This window comes from Saccoglossus kowalevskii, chromosome 14 (genome assembly GCF_978046115.1).
Source record: "Saccoglossus kowalevskii chromosome 14, keSacKowa6.1, whole genome shotgun sequence".
NCBI lineage: Eukaryota > Metazoa > Hemichordata > Enteropneusta > Harrimaniidae > Saccoglossus > Saccoglossus kowalevskii.
Window position 1 is genome coordinate 14,299,915 of NC_140654.1, and position 13,646 is coordinate 14,313,560.

Consider the following 13,646-nt stretch of genomic DNA (forward strand, 5'->3'; position numbering starts at 1 on the left):
TAGCTCTACATTATTTACTATTTTTATCAATGATCTCGTTTCATACACTAGTATTGTTGGATGTGAGGGTGCTTGCATTGACAACGGTCTTCAAAACCTTAATATCTTGATGTACGCGGATGACGTAGCCGTGGGTTCTGACATGCCAATACATACTTAACGACAAATAAATAAAGTACACCAATTTTGTTCTCACTGGGGTCTAACTCTAAACCTAAACAAACCACAGATAATTGTTTTTCGCAGGGGTGGTTATCTGAAACAAGGTGAAACATGGTTCTATCGCGATCATGAAATTAAAATCGTCCCTCAGTACAAGTATCTTGGTGTATTATTTTCCTCCAGATTAAGTTGGAATCCGACCAAATTAAACCAATCAGAGCAGGGTAAAAAAGCAGTGTTTCAACTTAAAGTATTGATTCGAAAAAGTTGGTGGTATGACCAAATCTGATTCATTCAAATTATTTGAGACCATCGTTGTGCCAATCTTAATATATGGTAGTGAAATCTGGTGTTACGAGAACGCTCTTCAAATTGAACAAGTTCAAAATCAATTTTGTAAATTTCTACTCGGTGTGAGTAATAACTCAAGCGATTTATCAGCTGTTGGCGAATGTGGTCGTTTTCCTCTCTATGTTATTTACTTTAAAATATGCATTAGCTACTGGCTGAGATTATTACAAATGGACGATAATAGATATCCTCATAAATGTTACTTAATTTTAAAAAGATTATCCGACCAACGTGTTATAACGTCGGTAAATTGGGCTTTTAATGCAAAAATGTTGCTATTTCGCTTCGGATTCGGTCATGTATGGCTGAACCAAGGTGTAGGCTCGAAAAGTGTGTTTCTTTCGCAGTTCACACAAAGAATTAAAGATTGTGCGCAACAAGTATGGCACGACGACACTGCTTCTTCCCTCAAACTCCGTTCCTATCTCGATTTTAAGTCGTCACTTGAGCAAGAAAATATTTGTCTTGCATCCATTATTTCAAATGCAGAGCTGCATTGTCAAGGTTACGTTATTCTTCTCACAATTTGCGTATTGAAAAGGGAAGACATGAAAATATCCCCCTCGATAATAGATTGTCTGAATACTGTGTTGAACGAAATCAACTTTATGTTGAAGACAAATATCATTTTATAGCTATTTGCCATCGTTATCAACGTATTAGAGCAGAATTTTCGCCTGTATGGTACCGCACCAACCCCACAACAAATTTGTCTCGCTCATGAGTTCAAGAAATGATGTAGTTTTGAATCAGTTAGCGAGTTACGTTTATTTCGCCATGAAAAGCAGAACTTAAATGATTTTTGTTTTCCCTATTGTTACAATTGCTAAGTGAAACTGCATTTGCTCATTGGGCCAGTGGCCTTTTGCTTTGTAATAAATATATATATATATAAATTCAAATTTAAAATATGAGTGTTTCAACTGAAAATTTAAAAAAAATGTATGTTAAAATACGATTAGTTTAATTTAAAATTAGAGCAGTTAAATTAAAACTGTTAGCATTTAAATTTAAAATATGGCAGTTGAATCTAAAGTATGTTAAATGAACGTTAAATATTCACCGCCATTCATTTTATTGCTTTGGTGGCGCTTATCTGGACATGATATGCAAATGAGCATAAATACGCCTGGTGCCACATTCGTTCACTGTAAAAGTAACTAAAAAAGTAACCTTAATTAATCACTGTGTTGGCCGATTATACAGTGAGCAATATGCCACTGAAGGCGCAGTCAATTCGGCTCAATGCACATTAGTCCCACATTTTATTTTTATTTATCATATTGCCAAGGTTTGTATTACATAGTATGGGAATTTAGAACACTACTGCACTGATTTGGTACACTGACCTGCAATGATATATCTCACTCGTCTTTCATGTTACAACTCGCCACACTGGTTATGTCACTATCAGCGTATTGTAAAGAATTATTTGGTAGCATATCTATATCGTGATGAACGATTGCTGTTTAAACGTGAGAGTCAATTCGTGACCTATCGTGGCCATCGCATAAGAATGAAAATCAATTAAAGATCAAATATCGCAAACTACCTCTTAAAACCGTTGTACGTATTTGAACTTGAAATGGTATATATAAGAAGGACATCATCAAAACATGCAGGACTTTCCAATGCCAGGAGTTTTAACGTCCACATTTTATTCCTTAATGTTCATCGCTACCAAAAAATGCAGACTCCCTAGCATCATTGTCATTCTTAATATATTACATACTACAATAAACTACAGACTCTCTAGCAGCATTGTCATTCTTAATATATTACATACTACGATAAACTACGGATTCCCTAGCATCATTGTAATTACACCGAGATTAAAATTAAAGAAACTATGAGACCGTGCTTATTACACAATCGGAGCTGTTATGTTAAATACATAGCGAGGCGATTTACGAGAACACAAGTTTAAATCCCATGTTTAGTGTTAAGGTTTGTTTGCCTGTAAAAACATGCCACACTTTATAATATAATCGTTTTCAAAAATGCGATACGACATCTCAAATACTATTTGTTTTTTACTATTCCCGATGAACATTTTATAAATGTTTATGTGTAAAGATTTATATGTACCCCATATGGCAATCTTGTGAGGTTGGGTTCATTGTCAACGACGCACTAAGCACCACCCATCTTAAAATTGATAAATTTCAAAAAAATGGGGGTTATATGTATGATCATGAAAAACGCCACATGTTTGGCCCGTATTAGTCATGCCTTATAATCAGTACCAACAGCGAAACTAAAATATAATATAACTAAACTATAATTTGGAATGCTATATTCGTCTACGTAAGTGCAGATCTAGTATAATATGGTAATTGGCCAATGTTTCTTTTGAAACATGTTTTTTTACGTGGTGATTAGTTGTATATTTTCTGTTTTAGTTATATTTCTTTCTAATCGCCTTCGATAACATTGCATTTTGCGTGAATTCGCTAGCTGGCTGCTAGAATTTTATGGTATTGAATATTGAATATAACAGCTTCGAAGTGACTGTCCCGACTCGAGATTATATAGTGTATACATGTATCGTCATATGATTTTAGTTTCGGATCCGTTACCAACACTATTGTGTTGGATTTCAATAGAATGTTACATGACCAATTTAATAACCTCTATTTGCAGTTATGTAATATGCGATGATAACAGCAATTGATACTTGGTAAATTGAAGTTGTAAACAAAATTTGTGTATTTATAACTGTATGACGCATCTGTGCATAATAAGTATTTAACTGCAAGGACGCCAGCATGGACTCGAAATATGATTGATAATGTTAAAATAGGTAACCCAACATCTGTCTATTTATAGATGTTGATTTATGCTTTGCGATGTCACAAACGACCATTTCCACAATATGAATATATATATATAATTAAAATTTATTGATAAGCATGCCTTCACAAATTACTAGATTTCCGTCCGAACATGCATTACATACTTTGGTACTAAGTGAATATGTGTTGGAGGATTAAAACACTCATTGTTCAGCACTCCGTTACATTTTACATAGTTCCAACCTCTTAGTTAGCATACGTTTTATACACAATTTCTTTTTTTATGAATTTCTAGAATGATTAATATATATATCACATTGGAAGACACAATCAGAACAGTGATATAGACTACACATTTACGGAACATTAACGCACTATTTGACTCTATATGCATATAAATACAATAAAGAATTATGTCAAATTATTCGTCGGCATCCATAACACCCATAATGCACGTATCCGGTAATCTCAGGTGACGTCAGCTATTCGAGATCTAGTATCCATTTTCCGGTGTGGTTAATTTACATACCAATAATAATACCCACGCTTCTGCACAATCATCTACATCAGCTCTTCAGCTCCAAGTAATTAACACATTTAAAGCATGTCTGATCTTGACGAATTTTATGTTCTTCTATAATGCTTCTAGTTAATGTGGACACAACACGAAGAACCTCAAACATGTCTTTCAATATTTGATGCTGCGAAAATTAAATAAATTCGTTTATTATCTAGCCATATTTGGATATTAGCATTGAGCTTGGCATATTTGTATAGTCAGTCGTCAATTCCTGTCAATATCACCATTTTACATCTCTTAATTCGTCAATGCAAAGTGATTAATTATAGTAAATTATGTTGCACAGATATTCTAGTGTGTTCATTAACTGTCTCTGAACTGTTATATCCTCAAATTTACAATTGCATTTCAGCAAATCGCAGTACATTGGATAGATTTGTGATACCCGGTTTGATTTTAAATCAAGAATGTTTGTGTACATGATTTTTCGTGCTGCTGTATGTGTGGGTGTGCTGGAAGATTGCCAGCGTTGTGTAAAAGACTTGTAACTGCTGGTCTTCCAGTCTTTCCACACTAGCTCAATGAATTTGGTTACGTAAAACATTTTCTAATGAAATTTCTAGTTATATGGACATCCAGAACGTCAACAGATTTCTGTAAGTAGTTTTTGACTGGACTTGATGTTGGTTTCTTATTCATTGATTAGAAGAAAAACACAAATAACACATAATCCTTATTAATATCAACGAACGACGACTTATATGATTTAATTTAAAATATTTTAGTTAATTTTATATTATCACAAATGACAAAATATTCCAAAAATATTTATTTATTTATAGAATTAACTTTACTGTTATGAATATAAATGTTGTACAACTGCTATAAATAAATCGTTTTATTATAATGGTATGTGCGTAGAATGTTCACTTTACTTTGATTAACGAGTGAATATCAGCATATTGTACATTTCATATTGCGTTGCTAAGCCAAACACAACCTGGTTGAGCATATGCTTCAAATAATCGTGTCTACTGATTCACCAGTAGTTTATTTTAACACAATAATCATTTACCTATTTACCAGATATACACTGCCAGAAGTAAACTAGGAATGAATATTCTAGATGAAAGTATCGTTCAAGTTGTCGGTGAAAATGTTAAACCCCGAGATATAATCGCCAAAACTGTCATTAAGATGAAAGTGGAGGTACTAATTTCATTGCATGTGACACTAGATTCCAATTTACGTATACTAGTTTGAATTACGCCTTCATTTGTCGAATGTGTCCATTGGAAACTATATTTGATAACCATCCTAATATGTTCAAATTCATCAATAGACTCGAACAATTATACATCACGATGTTGTTTATTACTCTATGAATTTTATCTCATCAGAAAAACGATGACGCATTTTACGTCATGGATATTGGGGAGGGCGTCAGACGTTTTGAGGAATGGCAAAGCTTACTACCACGAGTTCATCCTTTTTACGGTAAATGTACTTGTCACATGTTTAATTTAATTATATGTCTTAGAATATTTTATAAAAATTGTTTAATTTTTTGTAATCTAGTGCTAGTAATATTATTATAATTATAAATAAAAAAGATCAAAACAATAACCAAGGACATGTTAGGTAATTATTGCCTACGTGGTTATGTTTTTGCACCGCGCATGTCTAATGACGTCAAATAAATGGAAATAGCTTATTTTTTTCTGATAAAAATACGCTAAACACGCTCGTTCCTCCATCAAACAATTCCAGACGTCTATAGTTCCACGTTAACGCTACTATATGATTGTATTTACTATTTTACCCACATCGAATTCAAATAAAAACATATCACTAAAACAAAAAGTTCTTATCATCTTTCAGCTAATGAGTCATAACTATTTTTTCTCCCCACAGCTGTTAAATGTAATTCACATCCAGTGATTCTTACAGTACTAGGTGCACTTGGCTCCGGGTTTGATTGCGCTAGCAAGGTGTGTATGCAGTATTGTATTAGTATTTCGCATTTATCTGTAAATCCTCTATTCAGACATTTTTATTTTTAGTTTGTATGCTAATTTTAAATAACAATCAAGCAATGTATTGTATTTTTCAATCATGCGATCTGTTCTAGGAATTTTTTTACAATACAAAGTACACTAATATATTTTACTGTGAATTACAAAAAAATAGTTCACGAACTACTTTCCATGAGTGTAACATTGAAGTCATTTAGTGATGCTTGGATGTTGGTTATTCTGTTATTGTAATGTGGAACGTTTTGTTCAGCATAATAAAGTAATTAATTTACATAACTAAATTCACATTGAATGTTTTACATGCAGAAGGTATAACTGTGTAATTGGACGTTGGCTTTGATTCCGCGTACAATGGCCAATTGTCACCTGCAATAAATGTCCCTATCCCACTGCCCGGTGACTAATATGATGTACTCTTTGTCAATTAATTTTAATAGCATGTTATTTGCACTTTTGTATATTCGTGGTATGGATGGGCTTGAGCAAAACAAACAAAGCGCATTATCGGCAATTAACAGTAGTGTAAAGTCTACCAAATTATTTAATCTTTTTTTATAAACAGGCATTTTTAGATCTGTTTTTCTGCTTTTTGACACTCACAAACAGTATACCGAGCGTGACATTAGTCGTGTAATAATAATATGATTCAATGAATATAACGTTTTGCGGATTGCGTGACTATCATTATTAGGTAATTATTGCCTACGTGGTTATGTTTTTGCACCGCGCATGTCTAATGACGTCAAATAAATGGAAATAGCTTATTTTTTTCTGATAAAAATACGCTAAACACGCTCGTTCCTCCATCAAACAATTCCAGACGTCTATAGTTTCACGTTAACGCTACTATATGATTGTATTTACTATTTTACCCACATCGAATTCAAATAAAAACATATCACTAAAACAAAAAGTTCTTATCATCTTTCAGCTAATGAGTCATAACTATTTTTTCTCCCCACAGCTGTTAAATGTAATTCACATCCAGTGATTCTTACAGTACTAGGTGCACTTGGCTCCGGGTTTGATTGCGCTAGCAAGGTGTGTATGCAGTATTGTATTAGTATTTCGCATTTATCTGTAAATCCTCTATTCAGACATTTTTATTTTTAGTTTGTATGCTAATTTTAAATAACAATCAAGCAATGTATTGTATTTTTCAATCATGCGATCTGTTCTAGGAATTTTTTTACAATACAAAGTACACTAATATATTTTACTGTGAATTACAAAAAAATAGTTCACGAACTACTTTCCATGAGTGTAACATTGAAGTCATTTAGTGATGCTTGGATGTTGGTTATTCTGTTATTGTAATGTGGAACGTTTTGTTCAGCATAATAAAGTAATTAATTTACATAACTAAATTCACATTGAATGTTTTACATGCAGAAGATATAACTGTGTAATTGGACGTTGGCTTTGATTCCGCGTACAATGGCCAATTGTCACCTGCAATAAATGTCCCTATCCCACTGCCCGGTGACTAATATGATGTACTCTTTGTCAATTAATTTTAATAGCATGTTATTTGCACTTTTGTATATTCGTGGTATGGATGGGCTTGAGCAAAACAAACAAAGCGCATTATCGGCAATTAACAGTAGTGTAAAGTCTACCAAATTATTTAATCTTTTTTTATAAACAGGCATTTTTAGATCTGTTTTTCTGCTTTTTGACACTCACAAACAGTATACCGAGCGTGACATTAGTCGTGTAATAATAATATGATTCAATGAATATAACGTTTTGCGGATTGCGTGACTATCATTAATTAAATTGTTTCTAAATTTAGTAACCTTGTATACCATCGTCATAATCTTTAACACAACGATGATTCAATAATAAAACATATTCCTCGTTCGAGTAACATGGCTGGGAAAGTTGTTAACGGTGATCATTTTATGCAAACGTAAATGGATGTGTTTAAAAGATGCAAATATAATATATGTGATGCACGGGATATCAAATTAGTTACCCTAGAATATAATATTCACACGCGTAGTAATCCATTCATTAACAAAACTAGAAACATACAATACTAGTTAAATAAAATAACATGAACAAATGTGTACACATTCGCTATAAAAAGCACCACATTTTTATGTATCTATCCTCGATGACATTAAATATAGCACAGATGCACCGGTAAAATGAATTTAACATTGTGAAGTGTAGTTCAATTCAAACATGACTTACTCCATCACTTATTTGTCACTGTCGGGCCATCAAATAGGTCATGTGATTGAAATAACTTTACATGAATTGGAAACATTGGGTCTCCGCGTGAGTGATAATTCAGGTTTCTATATTGCCATTAAGACTTTGATATATCATTTTGCAACACGTGCCAATTTGATTAATTTATTTAATTCTGATTTCGATTCAGTCAGAAATAGAAGATGTACTAAATATTGGTGTTCCAGCATCTCGCATCATTTATGCCAACCCTTGCAAATCCAAGACGCATTTACAATTTGCTGCTGTTAAACAAGCAGGATTGATGACATTTGATGACGAGTATGAACTCCACAAAATCAAAGAAGTATACCCAGATGCGGAGTAAGTGTATTCGTTTTTTAATATATTATAGCTTCGAACACAGTATATATAATGCTGTTTTTGTATGTTTTTGTTATGTTTTTGTTTTGTAGATTGGTTATACGAATTAAAGCTGACGATCCCAGCGCATTGGTTAATTTCGGAATAAAATTCGGATGTGATGTGAAACATGCAAGACATCTTTTGCAAGTAGCGAAACAGCTGAGTCTCAACGTTGTTGGCGTGAGGTAATTTATATACAATAACGTTGCTCCCAGTCTCGCCGAGGCAAAGGAAACATTTTACATTATAATTCTACTCCCAGAAATGTGCCTCAGTAAAAATGTATATGTATGTATATGTTACAAACATAAAAATAAATTGTAGCTCAATAAGTCAATGAAGTCTATTCATGTTGTTGCTCTGAAATATTGCTCAATTGTACATCTGGCATCATCATCATTAAGTATGTAGTTGCTTGTTTGTTGTTTCAGTATATACGCCATTGTCTGTAATTGCTTGTAATTGTTAAATAAAATAATCCCAGTGATGGCAACACAATGACATTCATTAGTGTGTGGTATATATTTATGAATCCAACTTTTGATAATAATAACCACCGCAATATCTTAACCGGAGCCGGGATCTATTTTATATGTATTAGTAAAGATCGGGTAATGGGTATCACGTTTACAATGTCTGCTATTCGTCGAGAAAAAAACAACAACTAAATATAAGCACACGGCTTTTCATGGTCAATTGCCATATTGTTGTACTCTTTTTGGATAATGGATGACCACTAGTATACTAAACCCAGTAAATCTTCAATTTCAGTTTTCATGTTGGTTGTTTATGCCGAGATGCTACAGCCTACGCAACAGCTATTGGTTTATCGCGACTGGTATTCAACTATGCTGCCGATATTGTATTCAACCTTACCCTGCTCGATATTGGAGGAGGGTATCCAGGTGATGGAAAGAAGCCTATTACGACTCAAAGTGTAAATAACTTTACGATTATGTTTGTTTTTGTATAGGTTAAACACGATATTCAAACGGCCATTTTGAAGTAGTTGCTGTAAACAGTACTCGGTAAATTGAAACTTTCTGGATTGAAGGGGTCGTTGGAAGAAGTATATGTCATGATATAGAAATTATTTTGGACACAATGCCATAGACGTTTTAGGATGTTCATGTGACATAACAACACCGATAATGGGTGACAAATGTAGATTTCAACGGTCAATGATTGTCGATGTAGAGATATAACATATTTAGTTTGTGCCATTTATGATAAATAATAATATGAGAATTTCCCCTTATTAATTTGGTTTCAGTATGAATTTATATACATCGAGGTATTGCTGTATTTTTATATTTAGGCATGATGAAAAAAATACTTACTGTTTTCTGCACAATACTGTGTCAGAAGGTGTTTTATTAACAGTCAATGGCGTTAAATTTTTTGTTTACAGTATAGAGCAATCATAAGATATAAGAATATCTTTGTAGGAAATGCATATGAAGTCACATTTGGTGGTGATATTCACTGCAACTTTTGTTGCTGAAAATACCATTAAGACTAGTGAGGGGGTAGCGTAACTGGCTCAATATTTGTATAACTGTATCATTAACTCTAACTTGTTCATACCATTAATCAGTAATTTAGAGTACATCATCCCAGGAGACATTTTAAATAGTAACATGCATTAATCTTGGTCAACAATAATGTTGTCAACAGAAATATCCTTTCATCCACACTTTTCACATGAAAAACTTGTTATTGTACTTCAATGAATTGTTGATTTTTTTCACACACAGCATTATGCAATGTGAAGGATTTATTTTAGGGTTAAATGCCAAGTTTATTCCCACGCGTTAAATGGCAGCTTTACTAGTAATGGTATTGATTGCGTGATACAATTTTAATTGCTTACAGATAGCAGAGCAAATCAATCAAGCACTAAGTGAACACTTTCCAGATGGATGTGGAGTTACAGTTATCAGTGAACCAGGTCGTTATTTTGCATGGAGTACCTGTACTTTATGTGTGAATGTAATTGGCAAGCGTGTTAAAGAAATTGACATGAAATCCGTTGGTGAAGGTAATTATAGACATAGATTGAACTTCATGCCCTCCAGATACATATTACCTATTTTTTTCAATATGAATACAATATAAGTTAGATTGCATTATCGGTTGACAATCTTCGCGTATCATATATATCATATTATGATATATAAAAAATACACAATCCTGACATGATGGTTTGGTGGAGAGAAACTTTACTTTTTGGGATTTGAAGTTTCAAAATTACTCAGAAGAAAACGCAAAAAGTGTTTTATTTTACACATGTTTTACGGTACAGGAACTGTATTTCAACTATGTAGTATTCACGTTTCTCCTCCAAGAAATTACCCTTATTCGAAGTTAGATTGCATTATCGGTTGACAATCTTCGCGTATCATATATATCATATTATGATATATAAAAAATACACAATCCTGACATGATGGTTTGGTGGAGAGAAACTTTACTTTTTGGGATTTGAAGTTTCAAAATTACTCAGAAGAAAACGCAAAAAGTGTTTTATTTTACACATGGTTTACGGTACAGGAACTGTATTTCAACTATGTAGTTTTCACGTTTCTCCTCCAAGAAATTACCCTTATTCGAATGGATCTTCTAAGTAAACCGAAAGTTGTTTATTTCGACATTATTTTCTATTGTTTTTGCAGGTACATTAAAAGAAAACACGGATTGCATGGAAGTGAGCCATATGTATTATTGCAACGAAAGTAGATATCTGTCATTTGGAATATTGCTAACCTTGCAGTCCAAAATTGTTCCAATATTATTGAAGGTGAGATATTCAATGGTTGTGCACATATTACATAATGTGAGAATTAAACTTGTGTGTATACAGTGTTACTCTTTACAAAACTTTATATTGCTAACTATATTGCACATTATGCCAGCAGAAGATTTGCTGCGCCATGATAATTTGTGTTAATTTAGAATACGAACATTCACAATTAATAGATTTTGCAGATGTCTTTTCACGTTGATTATTCAGAGGTTAAGCGCAAGTGGAAGTAGTGTGAATTGGTGACAATCGAATCCAATAGTAAAAATCAGACAAAGCAAATATTCAGACAGAGTAGGCTATAACTCATATCGCAACGAGGAATGATTTTGTTTGACAACCAACTAACTCCTCTGCTATATAACACGGAGTTTGAAAGATGGCTAATGAATACTTTATAAACTGCGCCTTTGGCATCAAGCTGATCAAGTCATACACCAGCTCACACCTATTACAACAAGCACTTAATAGCGCTGTTTTTTCACAATTGAGACTGCAGATTTGACGGGATTATAAAATATAAATTACAGTAGACCAATAAAAAATGTGATAAAGTACTTGTGAACGAAAACAATTTCAAGCAATAGAAATCTTGCAGTGCAGTCTTTAACAAAAATTCGGATTGATAAATTAGTATGATATCAACCCTTGACGCAGTCCATATTGGTTTATAGAAAAGTCGGAAATGGTGGCGGATGGTCTGTTTGCTTGAATTATCCAATAAGCCGTTCGTTTTCCCGAACTATTATCAATTTAACTATTCCGAGGAGAAATAGGACATGAATCATTAATTACGTTGGAGATATGTAAAAGTAGGTTTTTTTTATTTTAATATCTTCAGGACATGCCTTCACACAAACCTATGTTTCCCTCATGTATTTGGGGACAGACCTGTGACAGCGGAGACATGATTGTTCCCCACTGCTTGTTACTAGAAATAGACGTCGGGGACTGGATTATTTTCGAAGGTAATGCAGTTGTGATATATTACATGTCAAATTTATCCTGTTGTTGACCGGACATATGTTTAACACAACAACCCAGTTTAACTTTAATTTGTGTTTGTGGGTAGAGCATTAAAGGATTGCATATTGTCTGAAACTGAATCACTGAAGCTTGTATGAGACGTGTTTCATTGACATCACACCTGGATATTGTTCACTAAGACAAATTACATACTATTCGGCGATTATACATAACTTGTGCCTTATAAGAGCGAATAATTGACGGAAACTATCAGAGAAATTGTTCAACATAAGATAAATTCAAGTATTAAGCTGATAATGAATTACCTTCAGAAAACACAGTCACGTTAATTGGTTTTCCGCATTTTATTATTTATTTTCACCCATATAGCCTTCCATTAATTTAATTTTCAGATTTCGGCGGATATACAATGGCTGGTGCTTGCAGATTTAATGGTTTCACAACACCGAGTTGTTTTTACATGGCCACAGAGTCTGCATGGTGAGTTAGGAATACTTGTTACCGATATATGCACATTGTGTCCACAAATGTTCCTTCTTATCACTTCTTAGTCTTCCTGTTGCTGTTGGTATATGCATGGACTGATTTGTGTATTGAACTTCAATCGAAATTGAGCGCTTTATTCTAAATAGCATCAGCGAACAATTTGGTAACTTTTTATTGTGGAATTGCTAACTTTTACTATTTCAGAGCAACCTTCGACATATTTTATATAACGATTTTTTATATTCTTTAGATACTCATTTGACTGGATAAAAATCATCTAATCTACAATTGCATGTATTAATACAAAATCATTTCATATTCGCTATTAAGCAGTGTAGCATGTAACTAATATAACTGGTGTGTATTGCTATTCATTAGGCAAATTTCAGTCAGTCATGTTATATGTTTTTTTTTTATATAGGTCGTTCCTCAAACCACGTCTTGTCGGAGTTGGATTACTGAATAAGAATATGTGACACCGATTGGTGTCATACACGTAGTGTATAAGTATTTAGTTCGGTCCAATGCAAATGATTTGAATTGTATTTTTCAAGATTTTTGACAAACTTATCCCTTTTTTTCATTTTGATTAAAACCGACCTATAATACATATTTGATATTTTAATCGTAGTGTTACGTACAAATTATTTACTCGAGTGATATTTTAATTACAATCATTGTCTTCTTTCAAACTCAGTATTTCGGAATGAAATATGAGTGTTTCAATTCAAAATTTATAAACATGTATGTTAAAATACGATTATTTTAATTCAAAATAAGAGCAGTTAAATTTAAACTGTTAGCATTTAAATTTAAAATATGACAGTTGAAACTAAATTGTGATAAATGGACGTTAAATATTCACCGCCATTCATTTTATTGCTTTGGTGGCGCTCTTCTGG

At 33.1% G+C, this 13,646-nt stretch overlaps 1 protein-coding gene across 1 annotated transcript; it reads left to right on the forward strand.

The window, feature by feature from the left end:
- Positions 1 to 1,530: 1,530 nt before the first annotated feature.
- LOC146734483 (ornithine decarboxylase-like) lies at positions 1,531 to 13,354 on the forward strand. Its single transcript, XM_085507478.1, has 12 exons — positions 1,531 to 1,548; positions 4,915 to 5,037; positions 5,229 to 5,325; positions 5,743 to 5,819; positions 8,254 to 8,426; positions 8,519 to 8,653; positions 9,240 to 9,405; positions 10,344 to 10,509; positions 11,144 to 11,268; positions 12,113 to 12,239; positions 12,651 to 12,738; positions 13,166 to 13,354. Exons 1-12 carry the CDS (start codon positions 1,531 to 1,533, stop codon positions 13,218 to 13,220), a joined length of 1,350 nt encoding a protein of 449 aa, XP_085363604.1. The 3' UTR covers positions 13,221 to 13,354.
- Positions 13,355 to 13,646: the final 292 nt, after the last annotated feature.